The sequence below is a fragment of the Apaloderma vittatum genome, unplaced genomic scaffold, assembly GCF_000703405.1.
Source record: "Apaloderma vittatum isolate BGI_N311 unplaced genomic scaffold, ASM70340v1 scaffold20438, whole genome shotgun sequence".
NCBI lineage: Eukaryota > Metazoa > Chordata > Aves > Trogoniformes > Trogonidae > Apaloderma > Apaloderma vittatum.
In genome coordinates, this window is record NW_009730455.1 from 1,284 (window position 1) to 25,819 (window position 24,536).

General features: G+C 37.6%; 1 protein-coding gene across 1 annotated transcript; it reads left to right on the forward strand.

Moving 5' to 3' along the window:
* Positions 1-2,935: 2,935 nt before the first annotated feature.
* On the forward strand, positions 2,936-17,293 carry LOC104277995 (PHD finger protein 20-like protein 1; the record flags this gene model as incomplete). The annotated part of the gene is made up of 9 exons (XM_009874823.1): positions 2,936-2,992; positions 4,216-4,320; positions 6,743-6,907; positions 7,273-7,454; positions 9,378-9,477; positions 11,712-11,907; positions 12,331-12,691; positions 15,670-15,832; positions 16,919-17,293. Coding segments are annotated over 9 exons (1,472 nt in total), but the record flags the coding sequence as incomplete, so codon positions are not given.
* Positions 17,294-24,536: the final 7,243 nt, after the last annotated feature.

Here is a 24,536-nt window from a genome sequence, read left to right on the forward strand (position 1 = left end):
GAGTTTTTTTCATAAACTAATACTTTTTCTTGCTGTATTTATCTACTTTATCCGATTTTATGGTTACTTGTAAGGCATAGTGGTTGCACGGCTGAGAATTAGACTTTCAAGCCTTAACATTTTCTTTAGGATTTGAGAATTTAGGATTCTCAATCTAGAGAGATTTCTGATTAATAAAAGTAAAAGCCAAGAATAACCTTACAGTGTATGCAAGGATAATAGTAATTTCACTTTTGGGGTTATTATAGAAAGGCAGTCTGGACAGATCTGTCATTGAGGAAGAAATTTGTGTGACTGTAACAGATTCTTTTTTGTCCCTCATAAATCTTCCCTCAAGCACTTATTTAATTACTAGCTGATTGCTTTGTTAGATGTGCTTGGGCTGAAAGTTATTGAGATACCGAAGTTTGTGTTGTGGCTATCAATGTCAGAACGTGTATGAATGTCTGTGCTTGGGATTTTTTCTGAATAATGAAGTTTAAATACTAGCTCATATTATACTGAGAGCAAATTTTTCTTGAGATTGTTTGGAGGGGATATTCTCACATCTTTTCATCAAAATGACAGGGACCTAACCAAATTATGTACATTTGGGTGAGCCTTTTGTGCTCTTTTTAGAAGCAAGACGAGACGTTGATAGCATGGTGATGTGGAGAAGTGTCACTTTTCTTTTACCAAGGTGTTAAAATATACTCATTGCTCCACAGATGGCAAAGCAAGTTCAATCCTGTAGCAGAGACAAATGTTAATTAAGAAACCTAGGAAAGGAATAATCTGGGTGGTGTTTTGTGTGGATGATAAGTATCCCAGCAAGCTAAGTCCATTTGAACCGCCAACAAAGGCGAGAGCCTGTATCAGGTTGAGATTTTGTCTGAATTCTGCCTGAATCAAGATCAGTCTTGAAAGCTTTGTGTTCTTAGGTGAAGCTGGTTGCTTTGAGGTAGTAGAAGGGCTCAGGCAGCCTGAGCCTGGGTCATGCAGCTCGTGCCTTGGGGTAGAAGCCAGCTCACAGACCTGAGCGGCTGCTGGCTGCGTTGTGTGGTGTGGTGGTGTCCTGCCTCTTGCAGCTGGTAGCATCTGGCATTTAGAAGTGCTGTGTGGTGCAGTAGGTGATGTTTTGCTTTCTGTTGCTCCTGCTGCCCTGGCGGATTTCTGACTCTGCAGCATTTTGATTGCCTTCCTGGGAAGGCTGCCTAGGAGCTGGAGTAAGTTTCATGTAACATGTGTGTAGTGTCAGAGTGGAATTGGGCTGGTCTGTCCAAGCCTAGAAGGCTGCCTAGCAGAGCCTTTACTCCTTTTAGGACTGATGACTTCACAGAATTCTTCACACTGCTTATTTAAATGCTTTTTGTTGACTTATTACTGAATATTTTGAAAGAAAAAAAAGTGGGATCTCAAAGAACTCATTCCAGATCAGCTTCATATTTTGTCTTGCTTAATATCTTGACCGCTAGCAGATATTTCTCAGAACTTTTTTTTTCAGCACTTAAACCCACAAGTGTTTTTTACATACTCATACTTCTGTTGTGCTTAAATGTTGAAAGACTGGAGGTGACTGATGTCTGCAAGTGTTTACAGCTGACACTGAAAAACCTTGAGGCCCTTATGACTTTGCAGAGCTGCATTTGTCCGTGGCATGGTCCTGAAATGTCCTTAATGGTCTGATGGAGATTAAGCTTTCCTAATCACATCTAAAAAAACCTTTAAGCTCTCACAATATTGATGAACACAGCAATAGAAAGTTTTGAGTAACCTCCGTAATATTCTTCATAAATAACTTATTCTAGCTTGATTATTTGAAAATTCTGTTGTCCTGTTTGTTTATAAATAGTAGCAATGAAATTTGTGATTTTATGTTGGTTGGTTGGTTTGGGGTTTTTTTGCTATGTTACTTTCCAATTTGCATCAGATAAAGATTAAAAACTACTAAATACTTCTCTGAATAAGCCTTTCTGAGTAGTGCATGATAAGAATTGTCAGTATGCAATGCTGAGTTCTGACAAATTATCACAATTAATTTGCATGTGATTCGAATGCAGATTCCATACACACATGAAAGACAGTGACTTACCAAAATACTCAGTGAAAAATGCAATAAGCAGAACTGTAAAATGTATAGATAGTACTAAAAATGTAGTACCAAAGCTTAGTTGAGAAATGCATTGGAATGTTGACTTGAATGACATTGACAATGTCAGCACCTTTAGCCCCACGCTGTTGACGTGACTTTCTATTACAGTGAAATAAAAAGGAAACAAAAAGGCTTAAAAGTGGCAGCAAAAGTGCACTTGAACCAGTACAAGTGGTTTAAAAGTGAGTGCAAATTCCAGAAATTATTACAAGTGTTCTATGGCATGTCTTGTATGTAAGAGTAAGACCTAGGCATTCGCATGTAATACTTCTGTGTTAAGTGGGATGATATTATTACCAATACTTGATGTTTCGGTGATCTGACCCAGCCAGTGACCTGGCTGCAATCCTGACGGAATGCCTAGTAAATCTGTCTTCTTGTTTTCAGCACCCTCGTCTCATGTACATGCCTTGCATCTGGAAATGCCTTTAACCAATAGTCTAAAGTTCCCCAAAGGGAATAGTAAAAAAAAGAGGTCTTCCACATCAGTGAGCTCTGACGGGACAGAGGTACAGTGCTCTGTGCCCATAAAGGAGAAATGTTTTGAGAGTCTGAAGGAGAAAATATTAAAGAACATGATTGAGAAGGACAAGCATTCAGAAGTTGGTAAACTACAATACTTTTTGTTTCCGGTGATTTAGACAATGCAAATAATCGTAAAGTGGCATTAAAAATAATATTGTTGTTTGTATGTTTCTTCTTATTATGTGCCATTAGCATTTTTTTACGGCCTAATGAGTTTTACGAGAAAGTGGGTCATCAGGCAGACATTGCACTTATATCATATTCTCCTTCTGTTTGCAGGTGCAGTGAGAATGGAAAGGAGAGGAAAACTGGAAGAGAAAAGTTCATCAGCATATGGTATATACAGAGCAATAATAATTTTAAGGAAAAGGAAAAAATCTTTAACACTTGATGACTCTGAAAAGCAAATGTAAAAAATATTTCTTGGGCCCAGCTGCACTTCTTTGCTTTGTTTAGGTCTTAAAAACACTTTATGACAAGTTTATAGTAGAGGAATAATTTTATAAAAGACAATTAAAGTGCCTACAGCAAGAATTTGGAAGTATCCAAAGGTAGCTGTGAGAGGCCAGGAAAAAAATAATATTTTTTTCACTTGGAGCAGTAATACTGCCTTTGTTTCATTATATGACTGGTTTCATGTTGTTAGCAAAACAATTTGGCAATTCTTGAAAATAAATATTAATTAAGAGGCCTTTGTTTTCATCTTGTGCTTAAAAAAATAAAATATTAGAGATGGACAAGAACCCCCTTGGTTTTCCAGGAGGTAGAAGTTCTGTTTCTGTGTTCCCCAAGAAGATAATAAGACTCCAATTTGTGTGCAGGAAACCATCCTTAAATAATACTAACTTTAAGGATTTCTTTTTCTGTAACAAGTCCGTTTCCTCATTATTTATCTCACTTCTGATTACTTAGAAAATTATTCTGGAGTGAAGATGTTGTGGGATGCATTTTGTCTGGGGAAAATTAACAGGATAAATAGGTATTTTTCTTCTGAAACAAAGTGTATGTCCTCATGCGTATACCAACAGTGATTACAAGGGAACGGCAGTGTAAAAAATATGTCTTAATTTTTAGTAAGAATATGTTTTCTATGAGATTGTCACTGTGCAGTAGAAAATGCTGACAGCATCATCAGTTTTGTGGTACAGAAATTTCCTTCAAATGACTTTTTAATACGTGTTTTTAAGAAAACGTTTTGAAAGCTTTCTCTCTTGCCCAAATCTTTTTGTTGTAAGCTTTAAGTAAAATGGATGCTATAACCTATTTATATGCTGTTGCTTTTTTTGTGTGTTTGCTTTTCTATGTCCTCTTCTCCTGTGATATCTCATTCGGAAATACTTCAGTTGGTAAAATCTTATTTGTTGAGAGAGATTCTTCTGGGACCATTCTAGGAGCAATTAATAAGAGACATGACAAAGATACCAAGTAAATTAACTGAGTCATTTTGATCTGAGTAGACAACTGGAATTCTTGACTTTGAATGTCATATTTAGATTAAGCCAAATGAAGCAAATAATTTGAAATGGTACTACTGTTTTAGTGTTCAATTTTTATTTTAGGTAAAAAGAAAGAAAAAGAAAAGGAGAAAAAAGAGAAGAAGGAGAAGGATCATAAATCAAAACAGAAAAAGAAAAAGAAAAAAAAGAAGAAATCTAAACAGCATGGTAAGTTCAATTTTTTTAAATAAGCAAAACCACTGTTTTCTACTTTCTTATTTTACACTGCTTGTTTATTTCTAGCATTAGACAGTAAAGCTTATTTCTAAACAATATGAATGTCAAATTTTAGAAATTTTAAGTGATAAGTGTTGGCCTTAAATGTTGAAAGGACACTTGGGTCTATTACCTCATTTTTGTGTTTATAGCCTGTCTCCGTGTGACAGACATCTCTCACAGATGTTTTTCCTTACTTCAGAAGATACGTGCTCACTCTTCTCATCGCTTCAAATTCTTAATTTGAAGTGCTATATACATATCTTACCTATTTGGATCGTACGTTAAAATTATTCTAGTCTGTCGTATGTTACTAAATTTCAGTGATTTACTGTATAAAATGCAGCCCCTCTGAGACATTTAGCCCTCAACAGCTGAGCTTGGCATCTCTAATGCAACAGCCTTGTCTCTTGTCTTGACAACGGTGATTCCATTTATCTTCATTTCTGTTCTGATTCTTTGACCATATCACTCATCTCTCATATTGTCTCTAGGACAATAATAAATTGTTTTTTACAGGTGAGGTTCTAGGTAGCTTGTGCTTTTTTAACAAAACAAAAAACCTTTTCAAACCATGTTTCTGATTTTTTTCCTCCTTGTTTGAGAAGCACTCCTGTAAGATTGTGATTTAAAATTTTTAATGTAATCCTTCTGTAGCTCCCCCTGACACGACTTCTGTGGAAACACTGGACAATGTTTGGGGTTTATTTAATAAAAAAGATAATTCTGCTGACCAGTTTAGTTTTACCATTGCTTTGTATTTCTTCCCCTTATTCACATCCTTTGATTATTTAATCACACATAAAATACATTACAGCTTCCTTGGTTTACCTTTTTTTTTTCATCCAGTGCAGTCCTACGGCAGCATTATGGCAATAAAAATAACGGCGTGGGCAAGTGCAGCCTTGGGCTGTCTTTTTCTCTTGCCAGAGACTGAACTTTATTTTTTGTGTACTCTGCGTTCTTACTTCAAAAAGTGTTTCAGGAACATCTTTAAATATTCAAAAAATTAAAAATGAGAATATAAACTATAATTCCTTTGCCTATCAAACAGACTTTACTTTTGTGTACCTCGGAAGTGTACTAGGTGTCAGTCACAAGAGCTTTGATTAAAATTCCTTGAAATATGAGAAAGTGAAAATTTACAACTTGTTGGACAAAGAATTTTCTAGAAGTTTTTCTCAGGAGCATGTAGGAAAACTGCGTATTACAAGGAGCTTCTGACCACAGACTTGTCAAGGTGCTTGGTGGATCTCTAGAGTGATCATGGCATTTTTGTGTCCAAAATTTGTGCTGTACCATGAAAATGCTACCAAATTGTGCGGTACTTGAACATGACCTGCAGTTGTCTGTTTCGTGTACTTCACTGTCTTTATATTGGAATTATGTCATTTTAAAGGCTGAGCCATTTTACCTCCTCTGTCAGCAGGGAAAGGACAGACTCTGCTGGTCCAGACAAGTCTGCTCATCAGCAAACTGTTCATGCACAACTCTCCCCTTTTATCCTCTTACTCCTCTCTTTTCCCCACACTTTTCCTAAATCACTTAGGTCCATCCGTTTTCCCCACCTTTTCTTTCCTCCCTAAACATTCCATAAGTCTTGTGTAATCACAAAATCATCTTCCTCACCCCTGGGCTGCAGCCCTCCCCTCCCTTAGTTCGACAGGGCACCTGGAGATCTGAGTGTCTTTTTGGGTAATGGGGGTGGTGGTGCTGGGAGGGATCTGGTCAGGCTGTGGTTGCAGTTTGCCTGCTCATCCTGCTCCGCTGGGCTTCTCCTGGGCTCATCCCAGGAGCAGGCAGCCCATCAATGGCTGATGGCTCCTGGGATGGACCCGGGAGCATCCCGGGAGGGTTTTTTTTGGGCTTCCTGTGCTCCTCTGGGGGTGTGCACCAAGCTTTTGTCACCTACCTGGCAGCACCACCTGCAGCTACTTCTAGGTAGCAATGTCGGTCGTGCTACAAGCAGACCTATCGCAAAAGAGAGAGGAGCCACCAGCAGCATTCCTAAGGCCAGCAGGTGGTACGTGATGAATTGTGGGAAAGGAAAATTGTATAATGCTCTAGGAAAAATCATTTCTCTGTACATTCAGAGATGAGAGGGGAGAGGGAGAGAGAGAATTAAATAGCTAATGCTTTTCTTAGCTATTAAACTCCATTATGTTTTCTTACTGGACTTTTTAAAATAAAGTAAATTATTAAGAACTTTTGCCACTTCATGTTTACAGTTTCTTCATCCTTAATGCGTAAGTGTTAATATTCTTTATTCCTGAACATAAAATTTTGCAGTATACTTAAATTGGTTTGGTTTTTTTTTTTATTTGTTATAAACTTAACGTTTGTAACAGTGACTTCTCTTCTTTTAACTTTTCAGATTATTCGGATTATGAAGATAGTTCAGTTGAATTCTTGGACAGGTGCTCCTCTCCGTTAACACGGTCCTCAGGGAGCTCGTTGACTTTGCGCAGCATGTTCTCGGAGAAGAATACATCGTACCAGTATCCACGAGCTATCTTGTCTGTAGACCTTAGTGGAGAAAGTAGGTTGGCTGAACAGCAGCTTTCAGTTTATAGGGTTAATTCTTTAAGAAAGAATTTTAAAAGAAATAACTTGGTTTGTGTTGGGGAGTGTAGCTATAAATATAGTGACCAATTTATACTTCATCTATTTAAATCAAAATGCTTATGCTTCAAGCTGTTCTATGTTCTACTTGCGTTGGTTAAGTGTTGCTACTCTGCTTCTGAGGACATTACATTAAAGACACTTTGCAGAATTCATCAAGAAATGTAATGTACCAACAGCGTGTTTGAGAGGTTAAGATTTTTAACCGCCAAAACCTCTTATATTTCTGTGTAGCATTGCAATCTCTGCACCTATAATTTCACACGTATTTATTTTTACTAGACCTTTCAGATGTGGAGTTCTTGGATGATTCCTCTACAGAAAGTTTGTTGCTTAGTGGTGACGAATACAATCAGGATTTTGATTCAACTAACTTTGAAGAGTCTCAGGATGAAGACGATGCTCTCAATGAAATTGTTAGATGCATTTGTGAACTGGATGAAGAAAATGGCTTTATGATTCAGGTAAAGAAATTTAAGAGCATGGGATATGTTTTCCATATGAATGTCTTGCTTGTGAAGGTGCCCTTTTGATGAGTTGGAGACCTAAGTTATGTAGAGAGCTGTAAATGGAAGTGAACAAATATGAAAATATTTCTACAGTCTGCGCTTGGTGTGGTTTTGTTAAGTGTATGCAGAGCTGTTACTCTAGGATAGGGTTTCTCCAACAATTCATTGTCTAGAACAGGTTTGTAAAGAAAGGTAACCTTTTTCTTTATAGCCACTTGATAAATCTAGACTGAAGTATCCTTTCCCGCACGCAAATCATTGCTCTGTCCACAAACCATCCCGATTACACCAGCCCTTCTGCTCTGGCCCTTGTGCTTTGCAGTACCAGTTGTAGAAACCTCTTTGCTCACTGACCCCTACCTCACCTGTGTTAAAGGTCTCTGCTCTACAGACGTTAATACTGTCAGTAACTGATGTATGTGATGCCTGTGCTTCGTCTTTAGAGCAGCACTTCTCAAACGAAATTACGTTAGCTGGTTATAGAAACTACTAAGAGTTTAAGTCTTGTTTGGCATAGAAAAAAAAGAGAGGAGCATACGGTGTCCGCGCAGCATTCAGCTGCTGATGGATTGCAACTCCTGCTGCTTATTTATTTGCACTCCACTGAGGGGAGCATTTCCCATCTCGTCTAGTAATGAACAATTTTAAAGTCTTTGTCTCAAGAAATTGATTAGATCAGGTACAAGTGACCTTGAGGAACAACTTGATTGTCAATAACTTTAAAAAAGCCATGAACTTCCTCTATTTTGGCTTTCCTTCCCCCCTCCTTAAAAAAAATTTTAAAAGCAGGTTTGTATTCAACTATTACCGTGGCACAGCTTTTGTTGAAAATACAGAGCCTTTTTAGTTGAGATTTGAAGGAAGCAGTGTTAATGGACTTAAAATCCTTCAGGAGTGAGAGAGACCTCAAAATGAAGGACGCAAAGACTGTCCCTGGGAACACACTGAAATGCAGTGCTGTGCTGGAGAACTGAGCAGGAGTTCACCTACAGTAACAATATGGGAAAAATGGTGTAGAAAAATTGGGAAAGAGGAAAGGAAATTGTTGTCCCGGCGCTATGACAAGAGGAAAGTCAACTTCAGTGTTTGGAGTAGGTTGGTGCTCAACAGCATCTCAAAGCAGAGAGGAGAGACTTTCAGTAATGAAGGAGCAGATCTTTAGAACCCGGGCAAGCCCTGAGTTGAGAAAGGGAAACGTGCTTTGACGTGGCAATATCCTGCCAGCTTCTAAAATGCCCTGCCAGCCTGATTTTTTTCCTCTTCTTACTTTACCTCACTGAGAGCAACTAGTTTGCTGTTTCTAGGCCCTCATGTCTTACCACTTCTGTTTTGCTCTCCTATTCTCTTGTTTCTCCTCTTTCATTTTCTCTTCATTTTCTTTTTCTTTTAGATTTTCCATTGGTGCGATATTAAAAACACATCTTTCTAGCGCACTGGAGAGATGCTTTGTAAATATATATAATTAAACTGAAGAGTTTTCTACTTTTCACTGTTATGCTGTAATGTATTACATTATCTTTCTACTTTACTGTAATATTATACTCCTGTCTTATATTTCACTACTAAATATTTAGGTGCTAAATACTGAATGTTGTAATAAAATATTATTAAATATTACATCTTCAAATTTTCTTTTTCAGTCTGGAATTTGTGGTTGAGGTAACTTTCAGAACTAGAGCTCTTTTTTACCTTGATGTCTTTGCCTACCCAAACACAAATTGCCCAACTAAAATAAACTTACTCAAAGCAGCTATTTAAGTTAAACTGCTGTTCTCTGCATTTTGACGATACGAGAAATAGCTTTTGATTTTTGCAACTATTTATCTCAGTTTTAGTTTTTCCCTATTTTTTTTCCTGTTTTTTTCCCCCTGATGTCAGTGTGAAGAGTGCCTGTGTTGGCAGCACAGTGTGTGCATGGGACTGTTGGAGGACAGCATTCCGGAGCAGTACATCTGTTACATCTGCAGAGATCCACCAGGTATGGGTAACCCGCCTCTGTCTGCTTGGGATTTTGGAGCAGAGATGTTCACTGCTGAAGTTGTTAAAGCTTTGTCTGTTTTGTGTTACCTGGTAGACTTCTTTCGGGGCAACTGATTCTAAGTTTGGCTCTGAGCAGAAACTTACTTTCCCTGTTAGGATCATCTTGTTCATCTGTGCTAAATCTTATTCGTGATCTTAATTACTGTCACTTCAGTTTAGTTCCACTGAAACCTTAGTGCTTTTTCATGTTGTTGTAGTCTGAAAAATCTTTCTAAACAAAGCAGTCTTGTTCAGCGACCTGTTTTTCCTATACTTGGAGTCACACCTGTTCATTTAAATACATATATATTTTTATTTTTTGTTTAGAGAAAAAGGACTTGTTACCACAGTACACTCAAATATGCTGTGGATGTAATTTCATTTTAATTGCAATTTTATGTTTGTATTTGTCCTGAATTGTTTAATTAAAAGTGTGGAAATGAATTTGTAAAATATCACAAAAGTCTAGCACTTTTAATGGTGCTATTTTAATGGTAAACAGTGGTAACAAAACCACCATATATTGAACTTCAGGTTGTTTGAATAAGTTTGAAATGGTAAGAATTGGAAAATCTATTTACTTTTAAACTGAATACATTTTATTAGGAACATAGTGATTTAAAATGATTCTGTCTGTAAGCTAGTTTTTCTTAGCAATTACTTGGAGAAAAGTCATACAATTTGGAAGAAGGCTTTTAGTATTTTTCCTGGCATTTGATACAAGCACACATACATGTCGTCAGGCGAAATACCCAACAGTGCAGCTCTTTCAAATGGGCAGTGATACTACACCCTCAAATTTACTTTCATTTTGAATCTGTGAAATCTGAAAACTGCTTGCAGAGGTAAAGAATAGGATGGTTTTTATTAGGTATTTTTGAGAAGAGAAATTTAGGAAAATATAGCTGGGAAGATAGGACTTTTTTCCATTTGCCCCAATCTGGATTGATGGTATCGAGTCTTGTTTAGGAGTTCTGGGGTATACTCTTTAGCAGTCATGCATTTTCTTATTAAAACCAACTAATTTGTCTTCTGTTCTAAACACTGTACTAGATGCTTCGTTATCCCCTGCTATGCAGAGACTGTGTCCCTAATTTTTATCTTCTCTCCCTTCCTAACTATTACTTCTTTTCTTTCTATGTCAGGAGAAAAAGTTCATTCACAATATCAGTATTTTAAAGTGTTTTGGGATAATGGGCAGAGAGGAGATAGACAGGGTATTCTCCTGAAAGGTAGGAAGGGCTTCCCTCAACCCATTCTTTGTTCTGTATATGCTGATAGTCTGATATGAAACTGAGTGTAAGATATCATGCTCTTAGACAGTCTGTCTGGGTTCCTTGTTTTAACCAATGCTATTGGAATAATTAACGTTACACATTTCAAGTTTTGGTTTTGGAGTCTTTTTTGTTGTGTTTTTGTGAGTTTCTGAAATTAAATGGCTATTAAGATACTATGGAAGTATTAGGGAAATACTCAGTCGTGCCTGTTGGGTCAAGACTAGATGTTGCTGTGGCATGGGAGCCCTGAGACCCGTTTACACCAGTAACCTAATAGTGTCTGGTAAAAGGCACCTCAAAGGAGAGTGTGAGAGCTCTGCTGCCATGTGACTTTGAAATGTCTGCATTTCACGAAGCAGGGGGTTGGACTAGATGACCTTTTGAGGTCACTTCCAACCCCTGAAGTTCTGTGATTCTCCTGGCTTCTGATAAATAAACGTTGACTTTGGTCTTGAAGGAAAATATTTGTCTTTGAGAAACAAACTAGGTGTTCTAGATATGTCCATATAAAATCCACTCTCTAACATTTTGCTTGGTGACTTAGGTTTTCTTTTCTTAAAAAGCTGCTGTAGTTAAATAAAATATCAGTTTAAACGTTTCTTTTTCCAAGTTAGAGCGATAATAACACTGTTAGTATCCTGTATTTGATCTCAAAGCTGATGAGATTTTCATTTCAAGTGCCACTTGGAGAAGTTTTGAGATTTCAGATTTGTTTTGGTTTTTGTAAGTTTTTAAGAGTTTTTTCTTTTTAACCCTTGAAATCTAAATTTTAGTATATTAATAGCAAGATCTTGAATAATTCTTTCATGGATGTTAAGAGACTTTTAGGAGTGTATAGCATATAATTATAGCCCTAGCTTTAAATATAACACTGATGTGGCTTTAGATGACATTCAATTTGTTTTTCTTGCCCCAGGTCAGAGGTGGAGTGCCAAATATCTTTATGATAAAGACTGGCTAAATAATGGACACATGTGTGGATTATCATTTTTAAAAGAAAACTACTCTCATCTTAATGCCAAAAAGATTGTGTCAACACATCACCTATTGGCAGATGTATATGGCGTTACCGAAATATTGCATGGACTGCAGTTGAAGATTGGGATATTAAAGTAAGTATCTTTCCAGGGTTTATTCTCTCTCCTTGTATATTTAGGTAGCAGAGACTGCCATTATTCCATATGCATTAGTCTATCACATGAAAGTTCTTTCTTGTATGATAGTTTAAATAATTCACATGCAAGATGGAGTATGCTCAGCTTCGGTGGGAGTTAGGTGTTCAGCACTGAGTGGATCTGGTGTGTTGGGATTATTGGTGATTATTTTGAATTATATATATTTTTAATAGTCAATTTGTATTAAAGGGACAGTCTGGATTTTTTCCTAAATTGATAAGTAAGCCAGGAATATTTACATGTTTAAGAATGGTGCTTCTCAATAGCTGTGATCTAGCAGAACTGGATGCTTGGTAGTTCAGTGTTGTAAGTAGTGTTCTCTCTAGCTTTTTTGGGTTTTTTTCCTCTTCTTTGCCACAGAAATAAGCATCACCCAGACCTTCATCTTTGGGCTTATTCAGGGACGCGAAAAGAACAAGAAGAAATAACTGAGAAAAAATTAGTGACTGTGCCAGATGCTGTTAATCCAACTGAAAGGACGTCTCACAGTCAGAACCATAAAGAGCCGCCCAGTATACCCCAGAAGATGGAAGAAACGTACATCACAAGTGAGCACAGTTACCAAAAACCGCAGAGTTTTGGTCAAGACTGCAGAGCAGTCATTGACCCTATGAGCTCAGATGATGAAGATACAAGTAGTTTTGAGGAAGATCAGGAATTTCACACAGAGAATAGAAACTGTTTACAATATTCTTTTAGAGATGATGGCATGAATGAGCAGGTAAGTATTATTCTTCCTCTGGGAAGCTTCTTAGTTGACAAAAGTGTTCAATCTGACGAAACTCAAGCACGTGCAATTATTTAGAAGTATTCATTGCTCTAAGTCGACATATTAAATCAGTCAGCAAAAATCACTAGAAGCGAAGTTGGATCTCTGAAATAACTTCAGGTGAAGTATACGCATTCCAGCTGGTGAATGAAGTGCAAAGGATGGTTAAAGTATTGCCTGTGCTAAAACTGTTTATGCTCCATCCAATGTTTCGACGAGGAAAAAAAATCCAGTGCTAAAAGGGCAGGGTCTTGAAACAGAGCTTAGGTGGTTTTTGCAAGGTGAGGGAAACAGGGCAAGTTTCCTTTTTTCCTCTCATTTCTGTTTTCTGCACGTATGGTTTAGTGGGGTTTTTTTTGTTTGTTAAACTGTTTATAATAATGTTTAATAATTGTACCATATTCTTCATCTAATAGCAACACTATCTAGAATTACGTCCACAAGAAATGGTGTACTGACCAACTAATGTCACCTCATGTGCAACTTCTTTTGAGTCTTCTATATTGCATATTTCATCTTATTGTTTTGCAGGTTTTCAGTCAGGATTATATTTGGCTGTTTAAACATCTGTTTCTTATTTTTGCATTAATGGTTTAAACCCGTTAGTTTCTGAAAAAGGTCTGAAACTTGTTAGTCAGGTTTCAGTGAGGAGTTCTCTTTGAGCAAAAAACAAAGTGAAACAAACCTTTCTGTTTTCTACAATACCAACTGTGCGAGAATAAATCACCCAACTCACTCCCCTTTTGAAATACAGTTTCTAGTGTGGCAGAAATGAGTAAGACATGTCTTTTCTTCTTTTAATTTTAGTTGTAAATGTGGCGTGTAAGCTATATAGTCTGAATGGAAAGTTTTGGCTCATTCTGATTAGAAATGACTGTATGCTAAGTGCATTCAGTTTATATGATGAGGTGAAATACACTTTCTTTCCAACAGCAGCTTAAATTGTTAGTGTAAATAGTATAAGGACTTTTAAAAGAAGATATGTGAACTGTGAAACAAAGCTATTGTTTCCTGCAGAGGCTAAAGCATATAGCTGCTAAAAAGCTAGGTGCTCTGTTTTAAACCAGGAAGAAATCTATTTGGGCTACTGTCAGAATACTCTTTCCTTTGGGACAGCTTGGTTTACCTTGTTATTAGTCTGCCTTGATATGTGAAAAAAGGCTTTCTGTCTTAGGCTTAACAGGCATTGAAACACTCTCCTTGGTTTCTCTGTGAACCTGTTTGTACTTACCTTAAAACCACAATGTCACTGAGACTGAAGTGCCATTTTTACATGAAATGACCTCTCTGTGATGTGCCTTCTTCACCTCTCCTTCTCAAAGCTCAATAAAAACAAAGGTCGTTAAAAAGGGGAAAAAAAATGAAGTTATTTAGATATTAAGTTATTTCATTTTACGGTTTTCTCTGGCTTACTGCAGAGCGCATTTGAAAGACTCACTTAGCAGATGGTCTTGGGTTTAGAATTATGGGCTTGAGTCCTCATCCAGCAAGGGAAAAATGGAGGGTTTCTCTCATGGTTTTAGAGAGTCTGAAAATTGTAAGAAATAGGACGTTTCTGAAGTACATTGGAAATACCCTTTGCAAGATTAATAAGCTAAAATAGTGAAAACACTGAGGAGGCAAACCTGACATCTTGAGAGAAGAGTCTTATCTAATAAGTGAGATTTTTAGAGTCTTACGACTTGAAAAATCTAATCTTGATAAATAACTTTACTCCTTTCATGAATATTATATTAACATTACTCATCCTCTAGGACTAGCTCATAGATCTGCCAGCAGGTCAATCCAAGTTTGATTTCTTTTTTTTTTAATCGATTTTAAGCCTTAAAAACAAAGGTGGGGTGATTTTTTTGCCTAAGAAGTAACTTAAAATTCATCAGTCCCTATTTTCTTCTTCCTCTGGAGGGAGAAATACTTTTAACAAAAAAATGGTGGTAAGTCTGTTATGTGATGTGAGCACCTAATTGGAGAAGCATGTTAATAAGGTAAAGTTCACTCCCTGCTCTGGCATTATCCAGGAACTAACACTGTGTGAGCACAGGTGTCCAGAATTCTAGTCACGCTACAGTAGAATCGTCAGTAGTCAAAGATCTTGATCAGAAATGAAGCCATAGTGGATATCAAATGGAAACTGTGAATCCTACTAATTAATGGGGATACTGAATATTTAACTTGCTCGCTCTGGTGTACTTCCTTTGGTCACTTCCGTTAGCCAAAACATCACATGCAGAAAGACGAGAGACTTCCCTGTTGTCTCTGAGTGGCTCTGAAGATACTAATTATTTCGCAGAAGCCAGTCTTGGTCAGATACTTCACTTGCATATCTCTGCACGCTGCTGCCCTTGCAACTGTCCCCAAACCTGTTCAGTTCTGTTCCAGACTTGTGCCTGTGAGTTACATGGGACAGCAGCAATGGTAGGAAGAGGAGTCTTCTGTCTTTATGAACAAATAGAATGGCAAAATTAGTGACTTTTGACATCTTGTATGTTACTGCATTTTAGGGATTTTTTCTTCAGACTCTGGCTAAGGTTGAAATAAACCTTAGGGTCTTGCACATTTTTAGTGATGACAGACTGACACAGTTCATCTCTTCATGACTGAAGTCACAGTTATATAAAAAGGACACAGAAATGCATTGTGTCTTGCTGTGTTAAAGTACTTGAGCTGATGAATGTCCCCTCTTGCCTCACTCCCCTAGTGCTATACGTGCTCATTTCTATGGAATTTGCATTTTGTTTGATTTAGTCTATTGATGCGTCATGGTACGTGGCTTTTTGAGTGTGCTTTTTGTCAAGTAGACAGAAGTGCAATTTTAAAGCAACATAGTTTATCATGTGACTCGTGTTGAAGTCAACACCAGAAATAAAAAGAAAACAGACAACCCTCTTAAATGACAATTATTTTTTCTTTCTGTTGCTCCTATGATGAAGAATTCTGCTGGAGGAAACACTGTCTTTGTTTGTAATGAAAGAAAAGGCTCAGAAGAACAAGTGGACACACATCTTCAATGGCAGCTAAATCTCCTTACCCACATAGAGAATGTACAGAATGAAGTCACCAGCAGAATGGACCTGATTGAAAAAGAAGTTGACGGTAAGTGCATCGCCAGGTGCTTGCTAATACACCTGTAACAGCATCTCTCATAGCCACTGTGGTGAAGGTGGTCTGAGGTACCGAGCATAGATTTTTAAGTATTTTGTTCATATTTGGGTACCCAAAACTACAACTAGAGCTGGAACTCCTCACCCCTTTCCCCAAGTTTTGAGTGTCCAATAGAGTAGCTTGAGCAGGTTTGTGATATTAGGCAGACTTCAGAAAGCTTATCTCATCATTGTCTAGATATGGATCATAAAATTGATAGATTTTTCTGCACCTGGAGTGGTTTTGACCTAATTGTTCTAGTAATTGACCATATTGAATTAACAGAAAAAGTGCTTATTCTACCTTCAACAATGGTTTCCTGTGTATTAGTAAGGAACTGGTTTCAGGAAGAAAAATCAGGCTTCGTGAACAGACTTGAATGAAATTACAGCATAGGAGTAAATAATACAGCATATAAATTTACTTGCTAGTTATGGAAATTAAGAATGAGGCGAGCTTGTAGTCTAATTATGGGAGTCCTTAATTACCTTTCAACAAATAAAGTTGTCTTATTCCTATTTATGGTTTTACTTTCAATATTCCTACTTGTACTAGGCAGCATTCCTAGGCTAACAGGGTTGATCGTTACCCTTCTCTGTCTACAAGCAGAGAAATCCCTTGAAAACATTTGTTGAAGATTGGAAAACCATTCTCTAATCTTGACCTTGTAAACAGGAGCCTGTTAGAAGTGACAGAAGCAAGCCTTACTTTTAAGGATTGTGTTTTCTGTTGCGTAACTGGCATAGCTAAAAGATCATGAACTGAGGTTTCTTTTATGCGTGTAGATGGTATATTGAAAGCTAAGGGTGTCAGTGGTTCCCAGGAACCACTTTATAGTAACAGTCAAATTGGAAGATGTGTTTGAATTGAGTAAAACACAGAATTAGTTGGTGTTTTTCTAATAAAAGTTTCTCCTATTAAATAAAAATCAGTATATTTTCCCATCTTCTAAAAGACAGAGTAAGAAAAGTTGAATTTTCTATGAAAACTGCTTCTCGAAGGCTCATTCTAATCAACTTCTTCCTTTTCCTTCTGTAGTTCTAGAAAGCTGGCTTGATTTCACTGGAGAACTGGAACCACCAGATCCTCTGGCAAGATTGCCTCAGCTCAAGAGACGTATCAAACAGCTCTTAATTGACATGGGGAAAGTACAACAAATAGCAACGCTTTGCTCTGTATGACAATAGGAAGAATAAAGTAAAAAAAAAAAAATAGGTTCTTTACAGTGAATTTTCTTACTAGCCACAAGACTGACAGGAAGACAGCAAAAAGCTGAGCATTTGTCTGGTTCTTTGCTGATTACATGAATAGCTTGAAGCTTTAGAGAGCGGAGAGGAGAGGAAGTTTAGAATAAGGAATCTGCTATATTGAAAGTCTGAATATTCAATGTCCAGGCTTCAAAATATAAAAAATAATACACACTGAGAAATGCTGATAGGATTTTAACTTGATAAACAAGAAAATCCCCACGCACAAGAAAGCTGAACAAACAAAAGCTCTGCTAAGAGTAACGCTACTATTTTGAAAACTGGCAAAAAGCTCTAAACTAGTAGAATTGTGCTGTCTAAAAATTCTTGGGAACTCTTTTTTTTTAGTGAATTCCTATTATCTCACTAGTGAAAGATAGACACAGAGAGATCTGTATCCTCTCTACAAGGAAAGTTTCTAGATTATTTCCTTCTCTCATGAATGTTCAGGAAATCGAACATACTAGCTTTGATTTTTAAAAAAAAAATACTTATCATGGTCTCCTTTTTAAAATATTTTTTTGAATAGAAATCCTTATTACAGCACCCTTAGGCTCCTTTAAAACGTAAGTGGCAAATAGTGGTCAGATGTGCCAAATAATTTTGAAATCACTGGGATGAGAGTTTGATTATGACTTACACAGAAGTTTTTTCCAAAGTTCTACTTGGTGCCAGAAATCCATCCAAAATCGTATCTATTTTTTTTTTTTTTTAATTTTTGTGTGTGTGTTCTATTGCAGTATTCAGAATTTGAGATACAATTTCTGTCCTGGGTAGCTCTGTTCTGGTGTTGGCCCTCTGAAACTTTACCATCCTCAGCTGGGATGAGGAATGACGAGAGCAGGAAAACTATCGGTGGCTGTGAAAATACTAAACCACTAGAATAAATATCACAAAATACATTACCCGAGATGTTTTTACAAAATCTTTCAGCTTCAGTGAACGAAATGTCACGAAACCAAAGGCAACCTCCTTGCTCTGTTAGCTCTTGCTGGATTTTGAGCCCAGGACTTTCCCTGTGCTTCCAAGTTGCCGCTGTACCCAGTGCTACGTACATATTTGTATGTATATGTGTATAGATACACATGTACGTATATACATACTATATACATTTATATCTACACATGTCTAGTTTTATTACAATAGACTATAAGAACTGGTGGTTAACATGAAATGTTACCTTTTAACAAGCAGTTTCTAAAATTGAAAATAATGTATGTACAGGTTTTGAACTTTGTAAAATATGACTGTTAAAAGGAGGCTATTTAACTGATGACGTAAGATACTTGAAGATTTTATGCCTCACATCTGTTTATCAGTTCTAGTTATCTGTATAAATGCGTTTTAGAACCGATAGACAGTAAACTTGAATTTACCTTTTGATAAGAGTACAAGCCACTGTACATTCAAAAATTATTTAAATTTGCAAACACACTGTTCTATATGTAAGGTACTGTATGTAAAACTTTATTAAAACTACTCTGCATACTCTACATTTTCCACTTTTCTTGCTGATCTGCATACAAATGTAAAAAAGAAGAAGAAGCGATTGTTACAATATACAGACCATCCAAAATCACAAAAATCTCAGAATGCCTTTTGAGAATGCATAAAATTGAAAAATGTGCCAAAGATGGATTATTTGCGAAAGGCTTTGCAGCTGGTGCATGGAACTTTTGTGATAAAACCATTATTGAGAAAGAAAGTAGCATGGCTGGTTCAGTGCTAGGATGAACCTGACCTGACATTTCCTGTCTGTCCATCATATCTGAAGTGAGTTATCACTCTCGATGTCCAAAGCAAAATGTAAAGCCCCTGCTGCAGAGTGGTTGCTATTTAAAAAGTCTTGCCGCATCAAGCTTGTAGGAGACGTTACAGAGCTGCATGGTAACATGGACGTTAATTATGGAATCATGATTGGTAACTTCGTAATGCAGGAAGAACACAAGAGCTGAGGAGTTATTTACATTTTTTTTTAATAGCAACTGTTAAGAAATAAAATACTCTGCCTTATATAGTTGGATGCTTCAACAACTGCTTCAAACAGTATGAATAGTCGAGTGACCTACTTGCTTTTGGGTATGTGAGACATATTATTCACTTGCTGCATACCCTTGAATGTGGTACTGTGTGTACTGTGTAAGAGAAGTGTAAATCCGGATTAACTACTTTGAAACAAAGTGGAGTGTATTTACATAATTTATACAGCATACACTGTAGCGGTCTTATGCAATGTGTGTGCATGGGTGTGATGTAACATAATTGTAAATGTTACCGAAGGTGGAGGTGCACCAGGTCAGATGCCAGGTCGAGGATGGAGGTTTCATTCTTAGTGCAGGGCTGGAGGAATGGTCTCCTGAGAAGGAAATCTAAGGCGAAAGTTGAAGTTGCCCGTGCGGCTTTACTTGTCTTCTATTTGGTCTCTAAATTTACAAGAGTGTAATTCTTTCGTTCAGGATCCTGCCTTATTCAGGATGGGCTATGCTTACAAAAACCGATTCTGTGATTTACTGTTTTTATCTTCGTTTCTTGTGTGGTCGTGTATTATAAAAAATCCTGCAGGCATTCATATCTCTGAAGAAATAGTCTCAGTGTCCTTAGGGACAGCACTATGATACATTGCTTGAATGCTTCACCAACTTCTCCAAGTTTACTTTCTCAAATTGTGAGTCTATAACATGGCCCCAGTTTCTCAAGTATTCAAAGGTTTGGGGTGCTTTCAGAGTTTTTCTTTAAACACTTACAAGTCAAGTGCCATAGAAATGCTAAGTGTTTTGCACAGAATGTAACCTACAGTTGATTGCTTTGCTCGTGTGCCAGTCCAACCTGATGTGATCTGGCTCGTGCTAGTATTTCTTCCAGTTGGCCTTACCGAGAGAGTCCTTTCCCTGTAGGCATCATTTCCCATCTGTCTTCCTGCTTCCTCTGTAAATAAGCCAGAGATATTTTCAGCATCGTTTATCAAGGCGTGGGTTGCGGTTGTGTGCTGTATGATGGAGGAGGCAGACCCTCTCTGAGGAAAATAAAATAATGTATGGTGAAGTAATTAATAAGGACTAGTTTTGATACGTGTGCACAGAAGGGTAAATTTTTCAAGTTTGCAGCCTTCTTTTAAGTTACTGTAAGTTCTTAGTAGTAATAAACAAAAGGGAAATGTCATTGTATGGAAGCATCTTGTGGTTTTATGGGGCTAAATGGCAAGCTTTTGGAGCCTTTAAATGCCCAACTTTTTGTCTGAGGGTTGATTTTTTTTTTATGTGGATGTATCAGGGTGATTAATTTTAAAGCCTTCTCCTTCCTGTGACCATACCATAGGCATCTGCATCAGGAATTCTGCATTTTTCAGTTGCAATCATTAATGAAATGTGGTCTTGTTGACATGATCAGATACCCCAGCATGGGGCTGCCTGTGTTCCAGTTACAAATTGGGGGTACTTCACGTCATGGCAGGGAATGAATTGGAAGTTGCTTCCTGCTCAACCCTTTCTTGGGTAGCTGTAGGTTGAATTGTGCCCATACTTTGGATATTTTGGCCTTAGATGGGTAAATCTTTCTTCACCTATGGGGTAATTTACAGTGGTAGAAGCTTGTCATCCTCTTTTAAACAGTCTAAGAAGCTTGGTTGCAATTTACTGATAGATTTCACATGTTTGCTGGATGGCAAAGAACTGAAACTGTTCTTCCATGGGTGCAGTCCTCTCGTATGACTGACATCCACCTATCTCTCGTAATTTTGTCTCTGAGCCCCTACAGGTGCTCCTCATCTGTTTGTTCTGCAGCCTGCACCTGTTTCTCCTTTTGTTCTTCAGCTTTCTGCACTCGGGCTTCTTCTGTGATGCCTCTCTTCTTGTGCCCAGTTCTTTCAGGGTGGCAGTCATAGGGCAAGATCTCTGCTCCTCTGTACTCAGCTTCCAGTGTCCCATGAGCTGTGTACCAGGATCAAAATCTGATGGGTTTGCTGCCTTCCTTTAGGGAGCCTCTTCTGATCTTGTGCAAGTGGTGATCTCCCTCTACTCCCATCTGGCTTCTAACTTGGCTTGAATGAGCAAAACTCCTCTGGCAGTGTTGGGCTCCAGCACGCGTTACCAAGCTCAAGGTTGGAGTGTTACAGAGTCGCTTGAACTTCACAGTGAAATTGTAAAAGTATCTTGATACTTACAAGCCAGAACATTTTTTCCTTTGTATTTGAAGGGAAGATGCAACTATTTTTCTTTACTGAAACTCAAAAGGATGCAAAAGAGATCCTGAACTGAACTGGAGCTTGATGTAAACGTCAACAGAAGGAGGGCGTGGGAAGCAGCCTGCAAACAGGGGCTTCATTACAAGTGTGCAATCAGGCCATCCTCACTGCCCTGCCCTGTTAGTAATTCCATGGAGGTGCTGGTGTGTGGAAGGGGTGCAGGCAGTGATGCCAGTTACTCACAAATGAGACCCATCTTTGCCCGGGTTTAGGACCCTGGAACTGTAGGTTTTGTCCTCTGCTGCTTAGAAACATTATAGTACATGCACCTTAATTTTGGAGTATGTATTAAGGTCAAAGGTTTAATCTCTTTTGAAATGCCTGTTGCTATTCTCACATTTTATTACCTGACGTTTTTTTTCCATTGTACTGAGTCCACATGGCTTTAGGCGATCATTTTACAGAGGATGTTGAAATACTTCAGTAATGGTTTTTATTATACTATGTTATGTCCTGGGCACTGGGTGTGGGAGTCTGTCTTTAGCAATAAGTATTATACACTATGTGTATTTCTGTTTATATATGGAAAACAAATACGGAGCATGTATCGATAGTGAAAATACACTGCACAGGGAGCAGCTTGTGCATTTGGCAGCCATTCTGCACCAGCCTGAACAACTCAAAAAAAAAAAAAAAAAAAATTGGAGACCAAATGGAGAAAATGAACTAATGTGAAAAGTCATTCAGGAGTGAATTTGCCTTTCCATACACGCCGGGCCTGTGCACAAGCAGTAGATGAACCAGCCTTATTCTATGAATTGAATAACTACAACTAGTTCAATCGCTGTTTGCTCCAACAGCAGCCTTCCTTTCTTGAAACTGGCCAGAGCCACTTCTGTTCAGCTGTAGCCGTGTGCATCAGTGTATTGTCACTAAACACTCCGAGAGAGGCAGCAGTGCACTATTATTAAATCTTCTATAAGAGAAGCAAAAATACTTTCTTCTGTGATTTGTTTTTTATAATAGCAATAATGTTGACTGCATTCTAATACTCACAATAAAGATCTGTTGAGATTGTTATGTGCCTGGGCTCCCATTCCGTGGATTTTTGTTCTGGCGAGCTAGTCAGTGTTTCTGTTTTAAAGCAGTAAGGAATCTGCAGTTTAAATTTAGCCTGTAGTCAGTAAGTTGTATGCAGTCATCAGTCTTCATTTATTTATACACGTTGCAAAGCTTTGGGGAACCTTCAGTTGTATTTTATCCTGTAGACAAACTATTCGATCAGTAAATTATTTACGGTACTGAATTATTTGCTGTGTGGCAAAGTAATTAGATTATTTTTCTGTTCCTGAACTCCTTCGGTGTTTAACAGTTTCAGGATTTGAGTTATGCAATGCACTCAACTCTTAAAAGACGTCTTTCAACAGCATGTTCACAGTGATGGCATCTCTTCTTCTGGGCAGATGTGCTTTCTAAGGGTATTTCCAGTTTTGTGCCTTTGGACAGTGTCATTGCAAAATAACTTCAATTTACTTTCAGTGGGTTATTTTAATATTGCCTACAAACTATTGTTTAGGACACTACTTAGTACAGAAAAAAAAAATAAGCAAATAATGCTAAGGAAGTTCTCCTAGAGATCCTGTGGACCAGAGCATAAATAATAAGCTACATGAATAAAATTGGACAGAATCTCAATGAGTTACTAATACAGAAAAATTGTTCTGTTGTTCACAGCAAAAATAGATATGGTCGTAAACATGTAACAAATTTGAAAATGTTAATTCTGAAACAGATACTTCAGTCATTAGTGAAGGGACAGTCTCAGAGCATTCTTTCAGATTTAAGGCCAAAGTCAGATCTTGGAGCAATACACTGAAAGATTTTTTCTAATCAACATACTTATTAAAGAAAAGGTTTCCTGACTCAGACCAAACATCTTGTCAGTCCAGTGTCTTGTCTACAGTAGAAATACAATGGCAGCATCTGTAGAAACATATACTGACTGTAAAAGATCTGTACAAATTGGTCTCTCCCTCTGTATTTTTTTCACTTCTGGTAAACTGAGGATTCCGTTTACCAAAATTTTTCTGAAGACCATCAGTTTTATCAATCCCTGACAGATCTGTGCTCCATGATCTTAATCCATCTTTTTTCATTTATTTCTCTCCACAACATCGGGTGTCGTAGTGAATTTCACAGCTTTGTTGTGTGACAGAAGACTCTGTGTTTGTCCTCAAACTTGCTTTCTGACCACGTTGGCTGTATGCTGCTGCCTTCAGATCAGAGAAGGTTAAGTACTGCATTACTGAAAAGACCCAAAGTAGTTTTATCTGACCAACACCAGAAGCTGGACACACTCTTGCTGTCCTTGTGTGACCAGCGTTTCTTTTTCTTGGTGCATAAGTTGCTTTTGTCCAACACTGAACAATTCAGTGCACAAATCTATCCTTCATGCCACTACTAGTTGCAGAACTGACTTCTACTGGGGGTTTCAAAACAGTCTGCATCCAAGATGTCATGAGAATAAAATAAATATTTTTTTAACTTGCATCACTGTGGTACTATTAGAGGAAAACTGTTATCTCCAATGTATAAGTTAGAAAAAAGCCATTTTATCTGTCCTAGAAATGGTACATTTTCGTAGGGGTAAAGCCAAATTCAGATGTTCTTACGTGGGCTCCTTTAGGTTCTTGTGTCACCAAAGGCACTTTACCAGCTGGTAAATTATAATACAAGAAACTGAGAAGTCTCTGCCCGCTTGTCTGATCTAGTGAACTTTAGTGCAGAAGTTACTGGAGCTTCCCCATCATTCTTTCAGCCTGAAGAGTGTGTGATGTATGAAGTGACTGAAACTTGTATTGTCTGGTGGGACTGTGCTTTTTTCCCGTGTTGTCTTTTAATTTGCATCACGTGAGGACTTTTAGAAACTTAATAGGAGATGATAAAGTGCTTCACAAGGTCGTGTTATTGTTATCTGTGCCAAAATCATGTGAAGACGATTGAGACGAATGTCTTGTGCTTGGGAGGGAATGTACCAAATACAAAATATAGTACTCCTCTATCTTGAAGTGTAACAAGTAACTAACAAATGATGTTACTCTATGTTTTTGCATAGTTTTCTTAAAATGTGTGAGAGGGTTGTCCGATATTGGCGATTTATTTAACAGAGAAAAGCAAATTATTACTTAAAAATAAATGAGGTAATTAATTGATGTGGGCATAATTTGAC